Source organism: Sceloporus occidentalis, unplaced genomic scaffold (assembly GCF_023333645.1).
Source record: "Sceloporus occidentalis isolate IW3139 unplaced genomic scaffold, rSceOcc1.0.p SCAF_164, whole genome shotgun sequence".
Classification (NCBI taxonomy): domain Eukaryota; kingdom Metazoa; phylum Chordata; class Lepidosauria; order Squamata; family Phrynosomatidae; genus Sceloporus; species Sceloporus occidentalis.
Window position 1 is genome coordinate 1,756,809 of NW_028317144.1, and position 26,972 is coordinate 1,783,780.

The window sequence follows — 26,972 nt, forward strand, 5'->3', positions numbered from 1 at the left end:
TTTGCTTTACAACCAAATCCTGGGTCAGCTCTCTGACTTTTTATGCACATTATACAGTGCATTGCAAAAGTATTCCATTTATCGTTCCTGTTAACACTTATGAGGAGTGTTATTCTCGGGCAGCAGCAGGACCTGTAGGGTATTTATAATAATTTTTATAATCTTTAGTATTCACCAGTTTGTAGAGGTGTCTCTTTCTTGTTTTCTACATGTGTATCATTGTCCTGCAAAGCTGGAACGAAAATTACACGCGGAACAATGCTGCAATAACTCACAATAACCCTGGTTGCATAAGTGTGCACACCCTCTTATAACTGGGGGTGTGGCTGTGTTCAGAATTAACTAATGTTAAATAGAAGTCATTACACACCTGCCATCATTTAAAGTGACTCTGATTAATCACAAATAAAGTTCAGCTGTTCTAGTAGTATTTACCTGACATTTAGTTAGTTGCATCTCAGAGCAAAAGCCATGGTCTGCAGAGAGCTTGCAAAGCATCAGAGGGATCTCATTGTTGAAAGATATCAGTCAGGAGAAGGGTACAAAATAATTTCCAAAGCATTTAATATACCATGGAACAACAGAGACATTACCAAGAACTGGACGTCCCTCCAAAATTGATGAAAAGACGAAAAGAAAACTGGTCAGGGAGGCTTACAAGAGGCCTTCTGCAACATTAAAGAAACTGCAGGAATTTCTGTCAAGTACTGGCTGTGTGCTACATGTGACAACAATCTCCCTTATTCTTCATATGAATAGGCTATGGGGGTAGGGTGGCAAGACGGAAGCCTTTTCTTACAAAGAAAAACATCCAAGCCCGGCTGAAGTTTGCAAAAACAGACATCAAGCCCCAAAAGCACGTGGGAAAATGTGTTATGGCCTGATCAAATCAAGGTTGAACTTTTTGGCCATAATTCAAAAGGTATGTTTGGCTCAAAATGTTCAACCTTGATTTGATCAGGCCATAACACATTTTCCCACGTGCTTTTGGGGGCTTGATGTCTGTTTTTGCAAACTTCAGCCGGGCTTGGATGTTTTTCTTTGTAAGAAAAGGCTTCCGTCTTGCCACCCTACCCCCATAGTTTTGAAAAACTGAAAAAAGATTTAATTCGGATTCATCATTTTTCACTCTGTACTGATTTAGTGACAACATACCGCACCAGCCTGCAGGCTCACTCACTTTTATTTGTCGATATGGATCCAATGTATCTTTCCTTGTTTCTTTCTGTATCATTGTATCTTATTATGGATTCCTCTGTACTTATTCTGCAGCATTTTATGGGATCATTTTCCTTTTTTGACTGCGGACACTAGATGTATGTATTTTCATTCTCTTGTCTAAGAATCCGAATAAAAAATGTTATTAAAAAAACCCCCCAAAAAAACAACAACACTGCACATCACCCAAAGAACACCATACCCACAGTGAAGCATGGTGGTGGCAGCATCATGCTTTGGGGCTGTTTTTCTTCAGCTGGAACCAGGGCCTTAGTCAGGGGTGGAGGGAATTATGAACAGTTCCAAATACCAGACAATTTTGTCACAAAACCTTCCGGCGTCTGTTAGGAAGCTGAAGTTCACCTTTCAGCACGACAACGACCCAAAGCACACATCCAAATCCACAAAAGCATGGCTTCACCAGAACAAGATTAACATTTTGGAATGGCCCAGCCAGAGACCAGCCCTTGCAGCTGCGCCCGAGGCGAGTGCCTCTCTCGTCTCATCCTTCCTATGGCCCCGATTGGAGTACTACTCCATAGGACCACTTTAAGTCATACTGTTAGAAAAATGCTTATGTTATCGTAAATATTATTCCTGACAAAGACATAAGAAAGCAGGGGAATGTCTAGTCTATGATATATGCACGAGTTCACGCCAACACGTCTTCTCTATGTTGTTCTATATATATGTGCAAAGGGTCAAGTCTAGGCCATTCTTAATTATGCAGCTTAAAGAGGTGTAACTTGCTTGAAAAGTAACCAATCATAATGATGTATGCTATTAGAAGTAGATAAGAGGTTATATAAACCCTGTAATTCAAACATGTAATTAGACAACGCTTCGACTTTTGTGTGTTGTGTGCCTTGTCTCGATTATGCGCATGATCCAAATAAAGGAAAACTCTTTCTGAGGAGAATTCGACCATTAATTCAACCAACACATACCCTCCACAGAGCTGGGCTTTACAGAAGAGTGGCCAAAAAAGAATTGCTTAAAGAAAAAAAATAAGCAAGCATGTTTGCGGTTTGCCAAAAGCAATGTGGGAGACTCCCTAACATATAGAAGAAGATACTCTGGTCAGATGAAACTAAAATTGAGCATTTTGGCCATCAAGGAAAACGCTATGTCCTGATGCAATCCCAACATCTCATGCATCACCCTGAGAACACTATCCATGGTGGTGGCAGGATCAAACTGTGTGGATGTTTATCGACATGGACTGGGTAACTGGTCAGGATTGAAGGAATGATGTATGGCACTAAATATAGGGAAATTCTTAAGGGAAACTTGTTTCAGGTTTCCAGAGATTTGAGAATAGGACGGAGGTTCACCTTCCAGCAGGTCAAAGCATCCTAAGCATACTGCTAAAGCAACAATCTAGTGGTCTATGGGGAAACATTTTATGTCTTGGAATGGCCTAGGCAAAACCCAGACCTCAATCCAATTGGAGCAGTTTTGCCAACTTTTGGGAAGATTTCTGAGAGGGAGAAAGAGATTGTGTGTTTGTTAGCATATGCTGTTATCCAGGCCAGACTGGTGATCATGAGGCGGCCCTGTCACTTTTTACGCTCACGTAGCATGTGGCAGGCCATATCCAGCCACCGGACACTGCAGATCAGGTGAGTGGGGCGCCAATGGCCAGTGGCCCAACTGGGATTTGCCCAGTATGCTAGATGGCTTAGTCCAGGTCTGTTATAGCGAGTTTGTATGTTAGTGTATATGTTACTTATGGGGATGGGCACCAAAGAACCACTGCAACCAGACACCACTAACCCTATAAGAGGTATCTTTTAGACCAAACTACAGTTATAATAATAATAATATGTACTCATGCTTGATTGTGAAAAGAAGCACCACTTACAACCAGTCCCGTGTAGATCCATGCAAAACTAAGCCGCTAATAAATGTGCAGTTAGTTAAATGGAGCGTATTTGTATTACATAAATCTTCCTGGGGCACGCATTAGGATATTCTTAAGATGTATTGAGTACCAGTACCAGTATCAGTACCACTTTAGCTCCTTGGCCTGCAGTATGTGTAGATCATTTGGCAGCATGGTTTAGATAGAGCTTGATAGATTCCCTTTTCAGGAACATTTTCTTAAGGTAGTGTTTTACCCATGGAAAATATAACATTTTCTCAAGGTAGTGCTTTACCCATGGTAACTTCACGACAGAGATTTGTACAGCAAAAAATTATAGCCCTCCAACCAGAAAAATGGCATATATATATGGCCACTGCACCTTTGCAAGAACATCCTTATCTAATTCATTTTGACCATCCATCTCTCTAATTCAAAGATGCAATAATAAAACCCTTCAATTCAAACCCTGTCATCTAGTATCATGAACAATTGAATGTACGATTTGTGCTTTAACAGTCTTCCTGTAACTCTGTTTTAGCCACCCGCTGTTTTGTGTCATCAAAAATAGGCACTCACAAAACCTGAAAAAGGCTGAATTACTGTTTTCATGTTACATTACCACATTTTCTAGTGCAATCAACAAGGAAGCCTCTAACAGTCAATATATATGATTAAGAATTATGGTACTGTAATGTTTTTGTTTTATTTAAATTGAACTATTTCTATTATTTAGAAAAATATTGTGTTCTTTAAAAGTGTGTATTCTAGGCTTATCGTTTCAAGCAGAAGCAGGTTGAAAACCTTAAAAAGGGTTTCACATTTTTTACACAATAGGAATGAGGCCTGCCATAAAATGGCCTTCCATTTTATCTCAAATTTTTTTGTCTACACAAAAAGCATCAATTAATTTAATTTTATCATTAATACTGGTCATATATTAGAAGATTCATTCTCTGGATTAAAGTACAGTCGTTTTGTTAAGCACAGTACTCACATACATTGTGAAAAAAAGAGTTCCTTTACATCTCTACATATTGGAGCAATTGGTTTTACAGAAGTACAAAGTACACTCAAGCCATCGTATGCGCTTTAATACATGTGGTAGCTGAGTGTCACCTTGTGCCCAACATTTTTTACATGTCCCTTAAGGGAAATTCTTCATAGTATCATACTAGTGTATTGTAGCCAAGGCTGGACAGGCAACAAGACAGCCCTGGCACTTTAAGGCCAGTGGCCACTAGATTACATAAATTTTGATGACTGCTGGCTATGGGGCGACCGCAGGCTACATTTTTATGGTCAGAGTGTGACGCTGTTGGCCAAAGGTCTACCAGGCTTTTTCCCCGTGGCCTGATTATTGCTGTTTCTAACAGTACATAATTTTTACAGGTCTCCTTGTTAATTTATTCTGCCTTGTGACAGAACTGCGGGTATCCGTGCATACTTTTGTAAACCCATTGGAATCTTGTTTTTTAGGAAACTACCTACTATTTAAGATGTTAAGCAATTACAAGTTTGACAAATCAGAATCCGCACCACAAGAGGTGCATCTTCAAACAAAATCAAAGCACCGGAATTATGTCCCTATTCAGAGAGAACAGAAACATAGTCCAATACCTGGTTGTTTTTTTCTTTAAACATAATAAAAAGGAAATCAATATGGATTGACAATCTGTAGGATGTATGAAACATGAAAAAACACACTTTTTAATTAGATACTGTATTTCGCTGTAGATCTATCCATCAGTCGTCCAACAGGCACCAAGAGAAATACCAATGCAAGATCTGCATACAAAGTTATCTAGTCTCCACAATGTAGAAATATTTTATAAAACTATTCTGTATGGGGAAACACCTGTCATATGTTGTAATGAGGGGCTTAGTAAATTAATAAAGCCAAAACTACTGTATGTTTGTATTTATCCTACAATATCTGTAAATTGTCTTGTAAATGAGCAATGGAATAATCACTTATGTCATGTTTCTTGGTTTAAGTAGTAGAATTTTCTAGACTTGTGCATTCGTATTCGGAATAAACACAAATGTTGCGTTTTCGTTGTTCAAACAGAATACCGAATAAACTAATATGGCGGCAGGTAAACGTACACGAAGACAAAGAAGCACAACACCAAAGAATCTTCATGTATCTTTGTAAATATCTCCTAGCTAATCTCCCTGGTCCCTTTCCCCCAGACAAGTCACTGCCTCTAGCCTACCTTAAGACTTTGTGGCATCGCATTATTTAACAGGAAGGGGAATCCGTAGGCTCACGCCAGGAGTTAAAGATCCGTAAAAGGAAAGGGCAGCTGCTTTTCATTGGTTGATGCTAGAGGACGCCCCTGCCGGCGACCAATAGAGTAACGGACCTTTACCTCCTGGCGCCAAAGCCAATGGCCTCCCCAGGCCAAGTTTCCATAAGAGCAACTCTATTGATCTCCGGCAAAGAGCTCCTCTGGCATCAACCAATGAAGAGCAGCTATCCTTCATTGGTTGATGCCAGAGAAGGCCCCTGTCAGCGGAAAAAAGCACCTTCATCTTAAGCACTTCTCGATGTGTTTCAGTAAAGAAATGATGCATCATTCCATCTTTTATGTACCAGGGATAAGAATGTATTTTAATGCAGTCTCATCTGTCATTTCAGTACGTAGACATTAAATCAGATCTGTCATTTTTCCCAAACCCTACATTTTACAGTTCAGTACACTGTTTCTTGAGTAGACTAAATAACCTTATGTAAGGATTTTAACTTGTAAAAAGTAAGCAATATACTTGTCAACTGTCCTAACTGTCCTGATAAGGGAGATAGGGATAGATAAAGACATAAATAAATAGAGCGACTTTGAAAGGGCCCAATTGTGATAGCTAGACGACTGGGTCAGTGCATCTCCAAAACTGCAGCTCTTGGGTGGTGTTCTAGTTCTGCAGTGGTCAGTATCTATAAAAAGTGGTGAACCGGTGACAGGGTCATGGGGAGGGCAAGGGTCATTGATGCACGTGGGGGGGCGATGGCTGGCCCATGTGGTCAAATCGAATGTAGTTCAAATTGCTAAAAAAGTTAATGCTTGCTCTGATAGAAAGGTGTCAGAACACACAGTGTCACCGTTTGTTGTGTATCGGGCTGCATACCAGACCAGCCAGGGTACCCCTGCTGACCCCTGTCAACTGCCTACAATGGCCATGTGAGCCTAAGAACTGACCACGGAGCAATAGAAGAAGGTGGCCTGGTCTGATGAATCATGTTTTCTTTTACATCATTACCTGGAGAATCCATGACAACAGGATGCAACCGTGGAGCCCCCATCTCGAAACTGACAGAACTTAAAGGATCTGCTGCTAACATCTTGGTGTCAGATACCACAGCAGAGGTCTAGTGGAGTCCATGCCTCAATGGGTCAGGGCTGTTTTGGTGGCAAAAGGGGGAACTACACAATATTAGGCTGGTGGTCATAATGTTACGGCTGATCATACTGTATATATTTTTAAAATATAATTTTCATGATGGCCTTGGTTTAATTATGCTTTGTACATCAATTTTGCTCAAATACATAGGAAACATTATTCAAAAATAACTGCATTGATTTAATTCATAATATTGCTCAAAAATATACAATGCACTTGCTTTTACATACATACATACATACATACAAACATACAGAAACATTAAAAAAAATGACACCAAGAGATGAATAAGCAGATGTAAAAACATTTCCATATCTAGATTGATTGTACTAGTGCCACGGGTACATTCAATTTTAATTTGTAGGATAAATAACTTGAATCACAGTTTACAGAAAATGGTGAATCACCAGTCCAATGTTATTTCTTTATGCCATTTGAAAAATAAAGTTATAACAACAAAACATAATTGAAATGACTAGCTGATTGTTGGTACCTTTTAAATAAATTACATTATTTTATGATTTCTTAATTCCCACCTTCTACTTTAATTTAAAATATTGTCAGGATATGTGTTAAAAAGATGGCAGGCAACACTGGCCCATAGCATTCATGTTACATCTCCCAGACACTGCTTACCACCAACAACAGTAAGTAGTGTGGAGTGTGAGGGAATTATATATTGTGTTCAATGTATCGGGTATATTGCAAGAAAAATATATTCCGCTGTAATATATCCCACTGTAATTTTGATACTCAGAGAATCATTTGCGTATGTGCCTAAACAACTGCCTCCTTGGTTTCTAATGGGCTTCACTCGTTGTGTAGTATACAGGTTATTTCCATATCTGGCAACTTACCTGAGCTGCTCCCACCTGAGCCCCTGTCACCTTTTTCTTTTGTAAGGTGGGAAAAGAGGTAGGGCTGCATTGGGGAAGCAAGACTAACCCCTAGTACACAGGATATGAAGAAGGGGAATGGGCAGAGTGAAATTATTCCTCACATGGACATCAATGGTTGCCCCAAAGTCTCCATAATAAGCTGTCGGTCAAATCTGAGATATTTACCTTGGTTGTTGCCCTAGGCTTACCCAGGCCTCCTCCATGACTGCTGAGTGTTTCGGTATTACATCATATCCTGGCAGGGCATCTCTGTCTACAATGGAGACTGCCTTGTCCCCCGTGATGTAAATGGGCTGGCTAGGATGTAACTGACTAATTGAGCAGTGATACACCTAGGGGTCTGATGGTCCAACTAGGTTATTTGCCCCCCCCCCAGTTTTTTGTCAGAGTCACCCCAGGTCAGAATACATAACTGCTTCCCAGGTATGGGTCAAAATGGGTATTTTTATTACATAAAAAAATGACCATGTTATGAGGGCAAAATGCCAAATAAAGCAAAAATAAAAAAATAAAAACCATATTAGAAGAAAGAAATGTAGGAGAAATATGGTAGGCTGCAGTGAGGCTTGTGCTTAATATATATTCATATATTTTTAAATTAACTGTTATTTTGAACAAGTGGATATAATAAGGAAAATTGGGTAAAATAAATAAGCTACCATTTTTTTTCTACTGCTTTCCTATATTTCCCATAAAAAAACTATTAATATTTTGCAGTATTGAGAAAAACTGAGAATTCTCCTGTGTTCGGTTTGCCCCATTTAACACATAGTCCCACTAATGTACTCATGTATACCTAAGCCACGATTTGAGGTAAGATAGTTAATGCATTCATTCCATGTAATATGACATTTTCTTGACTGTGTTATACCAGCTTATTTGCTTCATTTTTTAAAATAAATATACAGATTTGGGATAGTTCTATAATTACAATATAGAAACAACCAACATGGTTTCCCTGAACAAAGGAAGTTGATATTTGTTGAAAGTCTCTTTTCCTACACATGTTTGTTTTCATAACATTGAATAGTTGCTCATTTTAGTGACCTAAAGCAACTCAGAGACCCTATTGGTCCTTTCATGTAATCATTACATTAAAGGTCTCGAACATTAAGTTGACTTTGTATATATATATATATATATATATTTAAAAATATTGGCTCATTATCAGACATTGCAAACTACCAATAGATGTTGACATTTTCCAAAATCTTCTTTGTGTACACACAGAAGCAGCAGGGGGTGGATTTCCCACAAGGCACATAGGAAGTAGGTGGACTAAGACTAGGTGTACCTCAAACGTAATGGTGTACCTGGCAGACTTTCCTCATCTATCACATGATCTTGTTAATCTCGGTAGTTTGCCCTGGAAAGATTCCTAACACCATACCTGGGAACTCACCAAGTTTTACACGGTGTCTCTGGAGATCACTAGGTCTCCAGGGCAATGTTTATCTCTGGAGAGGGAAAGTGGTATCTGGCCCCATCCACTTCCCACCGCTTAAACCTATTAATATATTAGGCTAACCCTGTTTCCTTATCTCAGTAATTCCTATTCCCAACCCTTTGCGAGGCAGAGCATTAATTAAGGGGTCACCCCTGTGAAGTCCACTGGTTCTGTTATCTGCTCCATTTCTCACAATCTTCCTGCTTTAAATGACAAAAAAGTTGGAACACATCTAGATGTAACTTCTCTTTTACAATGACTATATTGCCTAATGAGAAATCCAGCCCTTTCTATAAAGCATGTTTGCAACCGTGCCTTTCCAATAATGTCAGATTTAGAAACAACTAACGTTTTCATTTATTGATCCCACACCTGTCTTGGATGTCTTATCTAGAGGAGGTATTCCTATAGTAACCATCGAATAGTCATTTTTCTTCATTTTTGCTGCTTTTTTTAAATTCTTCATTTGGGCAAGCTGAAGTTGGCTTGAGTTGTAAGCCAAAGCAGGAATGGTGTTTACTAAAATTAATTGCAAAGGCTTCTTTTCTTCCCTGTAACGACACTGAATATAACGTGAAAATGCTGATCTGTACGTTTGGTTAAAGAGTGTGTACACCAGTGGGTTAACAGCTGATGACAGGTAGCCAATCCAAACAAACACTTTCAGTAGTTCTCCAATCACATGCTGGTTACAGGTTTCCTTGCAAAAGACTGCCATCACATTGGTGATGAAAAATGGACACCACATCACAACAAAAAGGAAAAATACAATACCCAGGACTTTTGAGGCTTTCTGCTCATTGCTTATAGATTGCATAGTTCTTCTTCCATATGGTGCAAGTTCTTTCTGCAAAGAGCGTTGAAATAGTTTTTCTGAAGAAATTGAGCTTTGTGGAAGGAAGCTAAACAGAGCAAGTTTACTTTTTGCCCCGAGATTATTAAAACACAAGGTAGCTTCCTTTTGGAGGGATCTGATTGTTAAGAAGTAAGTAATCAGCATTATGATTAGTGGTATAAAAAATGCAACACAGGATCCAACAATGATAAAATTCTCATCTGCCAAACAACAGTTTTCTTTGTCGAATACTTTGCTGTCATCTTGTAGTCCAAATACAGGCACTGGCATGGAGATACCTAGGAAAAAAAAATTTATAATGGGTCAATGGTCAAATCTAAAATAGTCACTAAACAGAGTACATACATTTATTAATTGATACAAATTATGTGGTATAATAAACTCTAACCCACAGGAAAGACATATAGGATAGGGTCCATGCCCCTCAAAAGAGCATTTTATTTATTCTTATGCATTTTTTATATGTTAACCCTCATCTTACTAGGAATGGGCTGGGGGTAAGGAGAGGCAAGCTGGTGTTTTTGAGCCTCTTATAGGGCCCTTTACTATCCCTCCCCAACTCTGCGAGACAGGGAATAAAGTGACATATACACTGCTAGGGATTATTTCATTACCATCCTGGGAATCATTTATTTATTGTTATATATATTTTAATGTTGCAGGATGGTGATAATTTTGTCAGTTACAGGCAATGATATTAAAGGTCACAAAGCACTCGCATTCCCTCTCCTTCAACTCACAAAATTTAAGGCATAGGCAGTCACATGCATGGACAGATCCATGGTGAGGGCAATTGGGCAATTGTCCCCCCTGAAAAATGATGGCAGTACACTAAAGGAAAAGGTATAAAGAGTTAAGTCCTGGGTCCTGGATTTACCACTTTAATTTCAAGAAGGAGCCAGAGTTGAGCGGGGTCACGTCACCTTGTGTGAACACATGGTAATAGAGCAGCAGCCTGCATTGAAGATATGCTGTGCCTGTGTCTCCACAGTTTAAGTAGCCTGTGTGTCTGGGTATGTTAGTGTGTGTGTCTAGGTATGTTAGCATAAGTGTATTTGTGGGTAAGTTACTGTGAACTGAATATGTCTGTGTTTTTTATGTTCTGAAAGAAATAACAATTTCAATTAGTTGTCAAATATTGAGATTAAGATTAAAATGTACTTTGGTAAAATGTGGTTTTTGTGATGCTGTCTGATGTATGAAATCTATATTTTGTCTTATATATGTGTGTGTATGTATGTGTGTATATATATATATCTATATATATATATCTATATATATATATATATATATATACATACATATACAGTGGGGCAAAAAAGTATTTAGTCAGCCACCGATTGTGCAAGTTCTCCCACTTACAAAGATGAGAGAGGCCTGTAATTTTCACCATAGGTACACTTCAACTATGAGAGACAGAATAAGACAACTGATTTTTAAAGAATTTATTTGCAAATTATGGTGGAAAATAAGTATTTGGTCAATAACAAAAGTTCATATCAATACTTTGTTATATACCCTTTGTTGGCAATGACAGAGGTCAAACGTTTTCTGTAAGTCTTCACAAGGTTTTCACACACTGTTGCTGGTATTTCGGACCATTCCTCCATGCAGATTTCCTCTAGAGCAGTGATGTTTTGGGGCTGTCGCTGGGCAACACAGACTTTCAACTCCCTCCAAAGGTTTTCTATGGGGTTGAGATCTGGAGACTGGCTAGGCCACTCCAGGACCTTGAAATGCTTCTTACGAAGCCACTCCTTCATTGCCCTGGCGGTGTGTTTGGGATCATTGTCATGCTGAAAGACCCAGCCACATTTCATCTTCAATGCCCTTGCTGATGGAAGCAGGTTTTCACTTAAAATCTCACGATACATGGCCCCACCAAGCTGCTTGCCTATTGCAGATTCAGTCTTCCCAGCCTGGTGCAGGTCTACAATTTTGTTTCTGGTATCCTTCGACAGCTCTTTGGTCTTGGCCATAGTGGGCAATGTGAAAAAGTGCCAAATGTAATTTAAATAACCTCTCTCAATGGTAACCCCCTCTCTGGCTTTAGCTGCCCCTTGGGCCAAAAGGTGCCAGCCATTCCCTGGTCTTTATGTACGTTATTCTTATTAATAAAGTGTGTATTACCAATTTTAATGCCATTAATTCTGACAGTCCTTATTGTAATAGAGCAATAAAATTTGCTGGCACTCTTTAAGTAAATGTAATGTAAAGTTCAGTTCTAGTTAACCTGATTGCATTCAAGTTATTCAAAGAATTAATTTCCTCTGAAAACATTTAGGTTTAAGGGTAATTGTGGATATCTGTTTTTAAAGACCGTATGCTATAGGGCATGTTGCCTTAGTAACCATAACGCACTGAATTTATTTTCATATTTTAGGATATATTTATTCTTTTAATGGTCAGGATGTGTCTAGAATAATAAAACAACTGTTTATATTTTTATGGAACTTTCCAAGTAATGATCTGAGTTGCAATCAATCATTCCAGTTTTCATTGTGTCCTCAGATGATGAAGTGCCATGATTGCCAGGCATTCAGAATATATAATGTATGCTTCAAGGGAAAGAAGCCTGTGGGATTGTAGAAAACATTCTGAAAGATAGCAAAACTTTCCATTGTTGATACAAACTGCAATGCGTGCCTTAACTAACCAAGTTTTTAACCACTGCAACATCCTTAGGATGTACTATTATGCATACAGATGAAGTGTAATGACATGTAACTCTGATTTTCTTCTCCCATCTGGGTAAAAAGGCTAACATGTCATTAATCCAAAAAATAGAGCAGAACCAAAAGGCACTGCAGAGTCTTTCATACAGAAACACAACAGCATATGAAGATGCATGGTAGGATACTGCAGCCATCAGATGCACTTTACCAAAATAACATTATATTTTAAGTTGATCCAGAAGAAGACACAAAAACAAATTAAAGATATTTGAGCCTGAAAAAGGGGGGAAAATCCTTAAAAAATTGCAATCTGCAGTGAAGTATCCATGTCACTTTCCTCTTTCTCTAGGAAGGAGGGTGACATTTGTCCACCCCAAATCAACTTCCCGTCCTACCCCCTCCCTCACTTGTGGCTATCTGGGGCTAGCTTCATCTGTATGTGTGTCAGAACCCGACCCGCAGCCACTCACCCAAGTACCCGCAGGTCGGTCCCCTTCCGCGTCCACGCTGATCTGGCCAGCGTGCGCGCTAGCTCCGCCCCCTCTTTCTCTGCGTCATCGATGACGTCATCGCCCGGGAACATTTAAAACTCCATCTTCGCTACTGCTCGTTGCTTGATGTATTTTCGGCTGCTGTTTCGTGAGTTTCTATATTCTGATTATTATCCTGGCTTGTTTAACAGATTCTGCTACTTCTCTGGAGACCCTGACCACAGCTTGTTAACGGACTTTGATACTTTTCTGGTGCCCTTGACTTCGGCTTGTTTCCTGACTTTTGGGCACGACTGCCTAAACAGTGCTTCCTGAATTTCGGGCACGATTGCCTAAACAGTGCTTCCTGAATTTCGGGCACGATTGCCTAAACAGTGCTTCCTGAATTTCGGCCACGATTGCCTAAACGGTGCTTCCTGATAATCAGCTGTTATTAAGCCAAGTCTACCTGTTCCTGCATACCGGACTCCCTTATACTCGTCCTCACAATATGCAGCTAGCCCCGCACCATGCATGGCCAGCCTTGGCCCTCATGAAGCCACTCACCTGCAAGACCGAGAGCTCTGGGTAGCCTACGCTTGGATGTTCCCAGCTATGTCCGCTATGACCAGGTCCGGCCCTATCATGGAGCAGAGTGGGGCAATTGCCCCAGGCGGCACTTTTGAAGAGGCGGCACTTTTTTTTTTTAAGCGGAGGAGAGAAAGGGGTGCCGTGTGGTTTTCGCTTACCCGCTCAGCGCCCCTCTCTCTCCTCTGCGAGCCCTCTAGCTCAGGCTTGGTGCCGGCTTGTAATGCTGAGCGCTGGAAAATGACGTAATTTCCGGCGCTCAGCAGTAAAGCAGCACACACCGTGGCAGAGCAGGGAAACTCGCCGCAGGACTGCTGAAAGGTAAGTGAAGTACAAAGGGGGGGGATAGGGTAGATAATAGGGAGGGAGGGAGGGAGGGTTTGAGGGAGAGGAAGGGTAGATAATGACCCCTGGTGTCGGGGGGGGGTGGCGGCATTTTAAACTTCGCCCCAGGCGGCATTATGTCTTGGGCCGGGCCTGGCTATGACCATAAGCTATGGTCAAACTGATTATGTGTAACACCTGTCATGTTAAAAACATTTAATGTGGTTTAGGCATTCACTTGTGAGAGTTCTTTTTTTTTATTTTATTTTTTTGGAAATGATACTTGCTTTTAAACCATACAAAAATGTCAGTCTCAGTAAAGAGGCATGCAGTGCAGTTTCACAAGCTTATACAGGAGTGTGTAAAAAGATTGGCAAAATATTTTGGAACTTTCTCCAGCTGCTATAATGGTGGTTTTGTAGACAACAATTCAAAGTGGAATTGGTTTCATGTGATGTAATGATATACTGTATGTTTTTACTTAAAAAATCTTTTTCTATGCCTTTATATTCATTTCCAAATTTTACAAAGAATTGGTGACCAACTGGTTGCATGCTAAGTGTCCAAATGCTTCTAATGAAATATCCTGTCATGAATTGTATTCTCTTCATAAATATATACAGTTCTATGGAGTATTTTGTGCTAGTGGGCTGCTAAACAGTACCAAATGAGACATAGGCCTCACAAAATAAAATTTCAAGTTTATGGCGGTGTTCCATTTTGTGCCCCGTAACTTCCAAAAAACATTAAAAAAACCCTATGTATGTTGTGTTTTTGTAAAATTTAGAACACTTTGCTTAATATATTTTGTAGCATTTTGGACAACTTAACTGGTTTGGGGACCATTTCCATAGTAAAATATTAGAAAGAAAAGTGTGTTTTTTCCAAACATTTTTATTGTTTTAATGTATTAATCATTAATATTATTATTATATTATGTTGGACTATATATCTAAACAAGTTATATCTGTCCTTAACAAAACAATATATAATTTGTGTGGGTGCACAAAAAATAAAAAGGAGAATCATGTATAAGGAAACCTTAAATGCAAAAATGCTGGAAAAGTCTCAGGTTTTTTGGGGACGAAAAACACCCTCATTTAAGAGGAGGTTTGTCTTAGGCGGTTTATTCAGGAAAGCTGAGGTTCCAAGAGGGTTCCAGTATCATCGCTCTCACGCTCTCCTAGTCGCTGCTCACCAAGGTATGGAGCCCTAGCAATATCATGGTAAAGACCAAGAACACAAGAGGAAACCCACACATTTACATCTGCAGAAGTGTTCAGTGACTTTGATTCCACCATAGAAACAGACAAAATGTGTACTTTTCTAACTAGTTCTCAAATCTAAGTCTTAAAAATAGATCTAGCAAGGTCAAAATGTTGTCTCTTCTTCTGGTTCAATAAAAGTCACTGAACACTTCTGCAAAAACATGCTGCAAACATTTTAGAGGAAAAAAACACACACCGTGGATTTATTTGCTTAAACCCTTTACATCGCTTATAATTTTTCATGCCATCATGATTTTTGGGTCAGATTAACTCCATCAGGACTGAATGGAGAGTCATGCTTTTAACTAAGCAGGGTGCATGAGTAAACGCCCAGGAGAACCAGTGAACAGTATTAACATGTGATGCAATCTCTGTGATTCTCACAATGATAGGCTACCAAGTGAGACATTTTTTGTTTAACAAATATATTTTTTACTTATAGGTTTGGGGGAGATTGAGATTTGGGATGTTACATTAAATAAAAATTAACAATAATGACATTAAATTTGACAATATACAAAATTGAAAACAACGTTAACGCATGTTAAGACATACTGGTATAGAAGGGGAAGGGAGCTCTAAACTTAAGTGCTTACAATCTATTTAGTGGTTGAGGCACTGTCATAGGGAGGTGGGTTTTTAATGATATTTTTTTATTTTAATATATACTATTTCTTTATAAAGATATTTCTTAAACTGATATGCACGTCTGTTCTCAAACCTGTTTTCATTAGTATTAGGACTCTATTTCAGCTGTATTAATATTATTGACCCTATTTCAACTGTATTAATAGCTGTTAAAACAGAAAAGTTCTTTCAAATGATTATTGTAAGTAATTTGTACTCATGGACTCAAAATGTTTAAGTGGAAGTTATTTATTTTAGCAGTGTGGCAATGTTATAATTTGATTAACTCTGCTAATGAGAGATTGAGTTAAAAATAGAATCACACTGGCCCTGTGGCCACAGTTGCTCGCTTTCAGTGATGCATTTGCTTTGGCTAAAATGTTTCAGTAATCACATTTTCATTATATATATGCTGTATATTATCGAAAAGACATAGATGCAGAAATAAAATATAACAACTTTCCTCCAACTGATTATTGCTAAATGTTTCAGGGACCATAAATAAAAATACAGAAGATGAAATGGCCAGCTTTCAACAAAATCAGGTAACCACAAAAAATGTTTGCTTGTAATTATACAATATATTTTTATGCCAAATGGTGCCCCTTAGCAATGTTTTTTACTGATTTTTTTACCCTTTTCATATTGTTAATCAATCTACCCGCCCCCAAAAAACTGCATCAACGTCATTTAAATGAGGCAGACAAGAGTATTAGAAGAGCCAAGACACTTTTATCAGCCATCACTTTGGCATATTTTATCCCTTGATTTGATCAGAGAAATTACTAAGTGAAGCTAAAATAGCATCTGATTTCCATTGTGATGATTTACTAGATTAAGAGGAAGACATTGTCTTGTAAGTACAAGAATTGTTGAAGTTACATTTATTAACTTTGTTTAGAGTTGTCATTAAAGTACAGCAATGACTTAATTAAAGATAACTACAAACGTATTCCTGGAAATGTATCTAATTAATAAACCTCAATCCATGCTCCAAGAGCTCCAAGCCAGAACATGTCAATGTGCTTAGTGTGCCAATCTAAAGAGATAGTAGAGATCTGAAGCTAATGTCCCCCCCCCCCCCCCCAAAAAAAAACTACAAAGTAAGACATGCATTTTGCTTTTGGAATTAATGTGTACTTTTTTTAATTTCTAAAATAAAAAAATCACTCTTCTGTGGCATAGCAATCCAAAAATCATATCTTAAAAGGGTTAGTATCAAAGATGAACTTCTTTTTGGACATGCTGTTTAGAATTTTATTGAAGAGCTCCAGGAACACTCTGAATCCTTATTTCACACTTCAACCACAACAAATATGCTAATTCCCTTCATTTGCTCTTTTGGAGTGTAATTGTGTAACATACTGCATGCTGCTAATACATCCAATTTCAAAGAAAGCACAGCCTGCTTTGCTTTACATAGTGAGGAAATGCTAAGTTATCATTTAATCAAAACCACTCAGATCGCCTGCTGATGTAAATTGTATTTTATTGCCTAATGCCAGTATTATTGCTATAGGGAATATTTAAACTTCTCTTACAGCTTTAAGTTCAAGTTGACTTTGATGTCCTCTTGATGTCCCCTTAGTACGATCCCTCATATAACCCAGTCTCTTTCATCTACTCTTGTCCCTACACTACCTTATATCTTCAATCTCTCCTTCTCTACTTGATCTGCCCGATCATTCTTCAAGCATGCTACCATAACTCCTATCTTGAAAAAGCTCTCCCCCTAGACCTGACTGATCTGTCCAACTACTGTCCCATCTCTCTAGTTACTGTCACATCCAAGCTTCTTGAAATAATTGTTTACACCTAAGTTTTTTAACTCCAAATCTAACTTGACCCCTTTTAATCTGGATGCTGCTCTCAACACTACTGAGACCACCCTTACTAAAGTTACTAATGAACCTCTACTATTGTAACTCTGTCTTAGCGGTTCTCCCTCTAAAGACTGGCTGCCTGTCTGCTTCAATATTCATTTTAAAATCCTGATTTACATTCAAAGCTCTTCATGGACTATCCAGACATCCATCCCTGGTCATCATGCTTTTCATCCAACTACTCCTCTGGCAATCACTAATGTCTGCCATATCTCCTTCTCTTACAGGTATGACTAGGTCTGAACCCCTCATCTCCTGCTGTAACCCCTGTTTTCCCCCCGTTATGACTATCCCATATTTCATCTGAACCCCTGATTCCTGCATGTCTCCATACCCGGCTGCTCTCATAGGGTTACATTTGGTGCCCCTATCGTGTAGCTTAATTACATTTGTTAGCCAAGGTGTGCCTCATGTATGCAATCACCTTATCTGACCACTTCTGAGGCAGCCCTATAAATTCCTAGGCCTCACTTGGAAACAAGCTTGCTTGGAAATGTAGCTGCTGTGGCCTCTTCCCCAGTGGCCTCATCATAAGTGGATAGTTAAGAGTTACACTGGAGTTTTAAACGGGAGGGAAATGACATACCAAGTACTACTGCAGAATCACATCATCGGAACCAGATCAACTCATCCCCATCCAAGCTGTCCTCTCCTATTCTCTCACTTCCCCTTCAACCACCAACTAGATTGTAAGCTCGAAAGAGCAGGGCCCTCTTCTCCTTTGCACCAGTTTGTTATTGTATGTGTTTTTGCATGTGAAATTTGTTCTACTGATTGTAACAGCGCTGCAGAAACTGCCGGCACTTTATAAATAAATGTAATGTAATGTAAATAGTGGTTTCCCATTTACATCTCCTCAATCATCTCTAAATACACTCCTGCCTAGTCTCTCTAAACATACAGTGATCTCGGTCTGTCCTCCCCTCTGATTTCTAATCCTCATGCATGCTTACAAGAGGGAAGTCTATTTCATATAAGGAGAAATGTTAGAATAAGAGGTCATAATCTAAAACTAGGGAAAAAATTGTTAACCAAAAAATAAACACAAAAATTAATAGGAATTGTTTTTGGTCTATATGCACGAGTCTACTAAATAGTACCCAGTGAAAAAAAATATTTGACTGCCACTATCATGAGTAAATTAATGAGCAGGTCTGTTTTTTCTACTATTATTATCTTACTAAAATTTGACATTACTCTAGGGCACATATTAAATTAGGTCCTAGTACATGGGCTGTTACTCTTAATTTATATCATTGAAGTTTTGGTAGCCTGTGTGTATTTTCCACAGGAGCTCTAAACAATAGCATAGTTTACTTTGTGGTTAACTCCACTAATACATTCCATAGTCAAAAGAGACTATAATAATTATATATCATACAGAACAAGCAAATCTTGCTTATAGTTACAGATCAGTCTCCCATAGTTTTAGTGGGGCTATTCCTCCATCAGCAGCAGCTGTTTAAGTCAGTGATTAAATGGATTTAACTGTGCATTACAACATTCATGTCTCATAAACAATGTTAATGCACTGCAGTCCTCTTCTATGGAGCATTATATGAAATTATCTCAGTATGTGAATTATTTGAAATAAAAATTCCCACAGCAATTAGTTTAAATGTAGTCCTCAGAACCTCCAAAAACTCATCTAAGAAGCCTAAACATTGCCCATGGCTAGAAACAGGGCGATGAACATCACATCTCTGGTCCTGGGCGTTTGTTTGAAAAAGGTGGGTATTTTATTGGTCCCAAAGACTGGACAGCTCTGCTACTAATTATTTATCTCCTCTATCTCAAAATAACATAATATCTTGTATATTCTACATTGTTTGATGTAATCGTTACCCTACAAAGAAAATCAATAATAATATAATTAGTAGTGAATAATAGTAATAATAATATTTTCATGAGTGATCATAAATTGAGTAAAAATGGTACCCGATGAATTATTTTTAAAAGTTGATATCTTTGTCACTTACTCACATTGTCTTATCCACTCATAGGATTTTGAATATATCATGTGCCTTCAAATACACATTAAAACATGTTTACATTTACAAAAATGGAAAATAAATTTTATCGAAAACATGACCCTTGCAAACATTCAACACATTTCTGATGTAACAAATTATGAAGGTCAGTGAAAATTAAAAAAATATTGTAAATTGTATAACTGAGTTATATTGATTTGCCATATTTGTAACCCTGTTGCTATAGCAACTGCAGTCTAGAAGAACAGCATTCTCGTTGAGAGAAGTAAGACTTATAGGGATTAGGATCCCTTGTAGACCAAAGATCAGAGTTACAGCTGCATTTTTGTTCTCTGTTCATTCAGCTATAACTTTTCCTCTTTATCATTTACTGCGTCCTGAAAAATATATACCGTATTTGCTCTATTATAAGACGACCCTGATTAAAAGACGACCCCCCAAAATCAAAATATTAATTTAGGAAAAAAACAAAAAGCCTGAATATAAGACTACCCTATAGGAAAAAAGTTTTACTAGTAAATATTAATTCATGTAAACTAATTTTCATATTTAATAAAAGCTATGATTGATTTTTTTTATTTCCTTTTATTTGCCAACCTGCCCCCCCAGTTATGCACATCTGCCCCCGGGCTTGTCACTCTGCCCCCAGAAATGCCTTATACCCCCCTATTTGCCACTCTGCCCCATGATGTGCCTTTTAACCCTCTATATGCCACTCTGTCTCCAGAAATGTCTTATACCCTCCTATATGCCACTGTGCCCCATGATATGCCTTTTAACCCCCTATATGCCCCTCTGCCCCATGATATGCCTCATACCCCTATATGCCACTCTGGCATATAGGGGGTCAAAAGGCATATCATGGGGCTGAGTGGCATATAGGGGGTTAAAATGCATTTCTGGAGGTATATATATATATATATATATATAACTGCTAACAGCAATCACACTCCTATCAAGCCAAGGCAGCCAGTACATGCTGGAACCTGGGGATGATAGTAGTGTGATTACAGCCTCCCTATGCCATGCTACCACCACCACCCCCCTTAAACATCCATGCTATCACACACACACTCATTCACAAACATTTAAATACTCATTAATTCCATTAATCACACATACTTACCCCAAAACCCTCCCCCACCCCTTAGCTGAACTGCAGATCTCCCACTCGCGGACTTCTGCAGGGGCCCGGCTGTGCGAGCAACTTCTCTGGCCCCGCCCCCAGAGGAAGGAGGGGGAAGGTAGAGTTATGTGAGGATTTTGCTAGCTTCCTGTTCTCCTGCTGCTAATAGCAGAGACGCTGCTCGCGACCAAAGCCCGGTAAGCAGCCTGGCCCCAGCAGAATGAGGTCTGATTAGAAGACGACCTCGATTATAAGACGAGGGGTATTTTTCAGAGCATTTGCTCTGGAAAAAACCTTGTCTTATAATCGAGCAAATACGGTATTTATTCTTAAATGAAAAGTTGGGCTATCATATGATTCTATATTAAATAGATGTAGCCAGAATATCATGTAATGTAAATCACCTCAAAATATATTAATTTACGTGTCCTGATTTTAAAAATTTTTTTTTCATAAACATACACATTTTGTTTATTTTGGGAATTATAGGACTAATAGATGGTGTGCATTTTTTTCAAAGTTGTTAATACTAGATCTTCCACGTATAGGTTTATTAGCATTTAAAGAGTCAAAGCTTGCACCACAAGTATATATGTGTGTAAAGTTGACAGGGTAATTTTGACACTTTTCATGTGGCCATTTGACTACCACACACTTCTCAACCTTGCAGTATATATACAGTACAGGCAGGTTGCAAAAATGCTGCAAAGTAAGAATGCTTCCAAAAATAGCCATTTTAATAGTTTATTTTTATCATTTAACAAAATGCAATGTGAGGGAACGGAAGAAAAATCTAAATCAAATCAACATTTGGTGTGACCACCATTTGCCTTTACAACACTATCAACTCCTCTAGTACACTTGCACAATATCATGGATATTGTAGGCATTAAGGTTGGGTGTATCAGATTAATAAATTATATCAAATAGGCGTTTATGATTATTAATTTATGTAGGTTGAAGTACAATCATTAACTGAAACAGATAGCTGTTCATGAGAAATAAAACTGGGTGAGGTTGCTGAAGACGGTTTAATGTCAAAAGTCATAAACCGTGGCAAGACTGAGCACAGCAACAAAACACAAGGTAGTTATACTGCATCAGCAAGGACTCTCCCATGCAGAAATTTCAAGGAAAACAGGGGTTTCCAGGTGTTCTGTCCAAGCTCTTTTGAAGAAGAACAAAGAAACGGACAATGTTGGGGACTGTAGACGCAGTGGCCGGCCAAGGAAACTTTAGTGCAGCAGATGAAAGACACATCATGCTTACTTCCCTTTACAATTGGAAGATGTCCAGTTGTGCCCTCAACTCAGCATTTGCCAAAAAAATGGGACCATACTACACCCATCTACTGTCTGGAGAAATCTAGTCAAAAGTGGTCTTCTTGGAAGTCTTGCAGCCAAAAAACCATACAGCTGACGTGGAAACAAGGCCAAGTGACTCAACTATTCACAAAAACACAGGAACAGGGGTGCAGAATAATGGCCGCATTTGCTCTTGACTGATGAGTTACATTTTGAAACATAGGCAGTTTGTTTGCCGAACAACTGGAGAACAGTCAATGAAAGAGTGTTTGGAGGCAACAGTGAATCATGGTGGAGGTTCCTTGCAAGTTTGGGGCTGCATTTCTGCAAATGGAGTTCTCCTCAACGCCGAGAAGCACAGACAGATACTTATCATTTAATACCATCAGGGAGGCATCTGATTGGCCCCAAATGTATTCTGCTGCATTACAACGACTCCAAAGAAACAGCCATGGTCATTAAGAACTTCCTTCAGTGTAGAGAAGAACAAGGAGTCCATGGCCCCCACAGAGCCCTGAGCTAAACATCATTGAGTCTGTCTGGGATTATACAAAGAAAGAGAAGAAATTGAGGCTCCCTAAATCCACAGACAAACTGTGGTTAGTTTTCCAAGATGTTTGGAAAAGCCTACATTTCGAGTTCCTTAGAAAGCTGTGTGCAAGTGTACCTACATAAATTGATTCTGTTTGCTGAAGGCAAAAATTGTTCACTCCAAATATTGATTTCATTTAAGTAAAATACAATTTAGGGACTATTAATAAAAAATCATTTACCAACCCATCATAAGAACACAGATTCCATATTAGAGATACAAATAACCTTGGTGCACTTTTAGATAAATGTGACAAACAAGATATATTACAACATATCTGGAAGTAGAAGCTGGGAATATATCATCTGTGGACTGACTCTCCTACTATAAGTCATGATCCAACTGTCTTTGTGAGAAGCCTTTTAACCATTAATCAACCTAAGAATGAATCTAAGAATAACAGTGTTTTTATCAACACAAGATTTCTGTGGCTAATCTGTTCATCAGAGAGGGCAGGAAGTAAAGATTATTCTGATCATGTTTTCACCTTCTGGTTAACACATTTCTGGTGTAACAGCTTGCTATAGTGTGATGGTTTAAATTGGCCAACTGGCCCAGTGACCAAGTAGAAAGTATCCTATGGTATCAAATATCCAATCAAAAGCTTATCATTAACCAATTATACACTTAAATTGGCAGAAGAGGTGAGTATTTCATTATTGTGCACAGCTTTAGCTAATGACGTTGTATAATTGTCTGTTCCAAAGACTCCATATTTCCATAATAATCCATATTTTGACTCCTGTATTATTTGGCCTGTTTGTGTAACCAACATCAGTTGTGTAGCTTGTCATCAGTTGAAAGGACATTTTCTTCTTCTGACCAAATGTGGACCTCAAGCACATATATTTTTTATATACCAAAAAGACTACCATGCAATTAATTAATGTTCTGCTCTTGCTAAAGTTATCTTTACAAGTTGTCTTCATGAAAATATTGTTTTTTTATTATATTTATAGCACCAGAGGCTATTGATACTGCATAAGCAATATCCTGTTGTTATACGGTATAGACTATATGGTATACACCAAGGAATGTCTGTCATCACATGTAAAGCTATGTGAATGGTCTCTCACCAGCACTACAACGCGGAAAAGATGAAAACATTATATATAGATAGAGAGATAGGCAGACAGACAGATAGATAGATAGATAGATAGATAGATAGATAGATAGATAGAATATTTATATATACCAGTTACTGTCTTCATAATTAGACTCTTTCACCTGAAATATGACTGCACTTACCGACAGATATAGTCCACACAGCAATTATTTTGGTGAAAGCCTTGGTTCTTGAGTTGAAGCGGCTGTGATGGATGGGATTTCGTATTGCAATATACCGATCCAGAGAAATTGCACAGAGATGCATGATAGAAGCAGTAGAGAATAGTACATCCAAATAAATCCAGACAGGACAAAGTGTTCTATGTAAAGGCCATTCATAATCTAAGAGATAAAAGTGTCTTTTGTTAATGACTGGGTATAGGTCTATACAGTTATAATCTGTTCCATTTATCTTCTTTTTTTTTCAAAGAAAAATATATCCCGTAAAAAATGTGTTACTGAAAGGTTATTATTGTCCTTATCCACCATGCTAATTAGGATTCTGCAGGTTTTTTTTTCTATTAATAACAGTTTGGATAAACGATTTGGCTATTGCTACATATCTTGCTTTGACAGTGTAATAAATCTCTCTGAGGCTGTTCCTTTTTCTACTCCTATAATAGGTTGTGGTGATATAACCCCAATGAAATTATTGAATAGCAGATGCAATGTGGTTTTATTCAACTAGGTTTTGGGCATTTGTCCTGGGCTCCCTATGGAACTATTGAAAAAGGGCCTCACAACTGTCTGGGTAACCAGCCCAGAAGTGACCTCAATTATTGACTTAATTATGGAGGGGTAACCATGTTTTTTATGGAAACTGGTGTTGGCCATTCATATAATGCAAAGTGAAGTTAAAACCAAGGCTCTCCTGCTAAATCTTTGCTAAGCACACCATAGTGCTTTTATAGTTAAATACGTGTGAAATAGGGACAGAAATCCTTCAGCAACTGTTCGTAACAATAGGGACACAGACAAAAATACACAGAGGTCACCACCAATAATTTTAAAACCCAATATAAAAATATTTAATGTTCACTGTAAACACTGTTTAGATATCATTCAACTACTTGTTTTAAATAGACATGTGTTTTTCCACTTGCATGCACAAAGGATTTATATTGATTTGACTATAACACAGAATATTTTTGAGTCTGATGACTCATATTTGGTTATATATGTATCTGGATTATAATAGACACAAATTAATGAAATACAGTGTTATTTAAATTGAATCCATCCGCTTCATGGCTTTCCAGGTTAAATTGCTGTTATTACGTTTTGTTCAATTTAGAAACCATCCAGTGGGCTTTGCTAAATTGTATTTAAACTATTCAAGCAATTTCAACCTAAATGTCATGTAATGTACTATGTCAGTGCAATAGTTGACACAGTTACTAAGTAAATCTTCCTTCTGAATTAAATGCATCTTTTATTTATAAAACATATTTGAAAAGGTTTTACATATGCTATTGAACAAGAGGTCATGGGGGTCTATTGGCTGGGCTTCCCTGAAATTGTTATAGTATAATTGTTTCTGGCTATAAATCAAGTGTGTCGCAAATGCCAAAACCCTGGGCTTAAAATGCCAGAGGCACTTCCCATAATGTGTTTGTTTATGAAATATTTTTCTGTGTCACTATGTTTGCAGCCAAATACAACCAATTGGCAAAATTACAAACAAGCAAGAAGATACGTGTTATATAGATAAAATACCTGCTGTATACCCTGTATTCTTACAGGCACCCTAGGCAAAATAATTACATCCTGATCTGTATAGTTACATTTGTGCCAATCTATGTGTTTTTTCTTATATATAAAACCCATAGGGGTGGGTAGGAGTTTTTTTTATGAGCCTGATGGGTTATCATGTTTTTCTTCTCTTCAGCACTCCTCTGACTGTTACCGAGGTTTCAACATATGCCAAATAACCAGTAAGGGGAGCTGAAGCTCTGCAAAAGATCATTTAAACCCCTTGTCTTGTCTCAGGAGTACACTGTTTATATATTATGCAAGTATGTGTGTAGATAGATATGGAATATATGTGTGTTTGTGTATGTGCCTTTGACTGAAATGATGCTACATCAATTAGACTACATGCAGCAGTAAGAAGGGAGAGAGGATCAGTGAATAAATGACTTAAGAATTCCTTCCAGTAGCCTTACACTATATTCTTCTCTTTTGAGTGAGTTTGGAATTACTAATTGTGTACAAATCTGATTTTCAAAGTGTTTTCTTCATTTTAAAGTGAAACAAAGCTTACATATTTTTTTTACATATAGAGAATGATCAGATCTAGGTTTTATTAATAGCAGTAGACTTATTATCACTTATTCTATAGTAGTGGATGTGTTACAATATGTGGTGCTTTATTAAATGAGTCCACGTTTGAAAGGATAAGCCATTAAAAGTACAATGCTTTTACACTTAAACCTGCCACAGTTTACATACATTTGTATATGCCAGTCTTGTAAATATTGCACTGCTTAAATATGTCTAAAATGTCATATTTGTCTCTTCCATAGCAGGATTCTCCAGGGGGCATTCTGCTGAGATCCTAACAGATGCGTATACTGTGTATTCAATCTCCCGCATCTACAAGGAGCATCAACCACATCTTAAAAGAATAAGGCATCTTATCAGTAAACAAGGTGTTAAAAGCCTAGGTGTGCATCCAGCTACTGATACTTACCATATAGTACATTTAACATAGAGATGGGCATGACAAAAAAGCCCAGTAGCATATCAGCTATGGCAAGGGACATCAGGAAATAATTAGTGGCATTCTGTAGCTTTTTCTCCAGGGACACAGCCATAATGACCAATATATTGCCAGCAATGGTGACCACAATGACTGTCACCGTTAGAAGAGCTGGCCAGTTCTTTTCTATGGAAAATGAACTTCCTCCTTTTGTGAGTTGAGTTAAATTTCCTGAAGCCATGGTCCAGTTAAATATCTCAGACGTGTTAATTCCACCAAGTCCAATGTCACTTCTGTAATATCTCCTGTCATGATTAAGTTGAATTAAGGAGTTCTTTGTTATGTTGACAATCTTTTCCTTGTCAAGGATATCCATATTTAAACATGAGTTCTGAAGAGAAATAATTTGAAAGAACAGAAGTGGGTAACTTTTTTCCAACATTGGTCTTTCTTGGAGCCAGTGTGGTGAGAGTCCCGTGTTCTGATGGACCATGGGTTATCGTTTGCACTTCATCATCCAGTTACTACATTTTGAAAAGATCCACACATTCCAAGACACATTATTCTGCAAGATTTTAGATTTTTTTAAAGTCCCATGTTAGCACTACTCAATCCATTGTAAAGTCCAGA

At 38.1% G+C, this 26,972-nt stretch overlaps 1 protein-coding gene across 1 annotated transcript; it reads right to left on the reverse strand.

Annotated features, from left to right (window-relative positions):
- Window positions 1-9,164: 9,164 nt before the first annotated feature.
- Window positions 9,165-26,718, reverse strand: HTR2A (5-hydroxytryptamine receptor 2A). The gene is made up of 3 exons (XM_089501134.1): window positions 26,334-26,718; window positions 23,783-23,983; window positions 9,165-9,964 (listed from the first exon to the last, which is right to left on the reverse strand). Exons 1-3 carry the CDS (start codon window positions 26,716-26,718, stop codon window positions 9,165-9,167), a joined length of 1,386 nt encoding a protein of 461 aa, XP_089357260.1.
- Between the last annotated feature and the right edge of the window lie 254 nt (window positions 26,719-26,972).

Coding starts and splice junctions, on each gene's coding strand:
- HTR2A (XM_089501134.1), bottom strand. CDS start 26,718: ATGGATATCCTTGACAAGGAAAAGATTGTCAACATAACAAAGAACTCC. Junction 23,984..26,333: donor TATGTTAAATGTACTATATG/GTAAGTATCAGT, acceptor TTTATCTCTTAG/ATTATGAATGGCCTTTACAT. Junction 9,965..23,782: donor TGTGTGGACTATATCTGTCG/GTAAGTGCAGTC, acceptor TTTTTTTCCTAG/GTATCTCCATGCCAGTGCCT.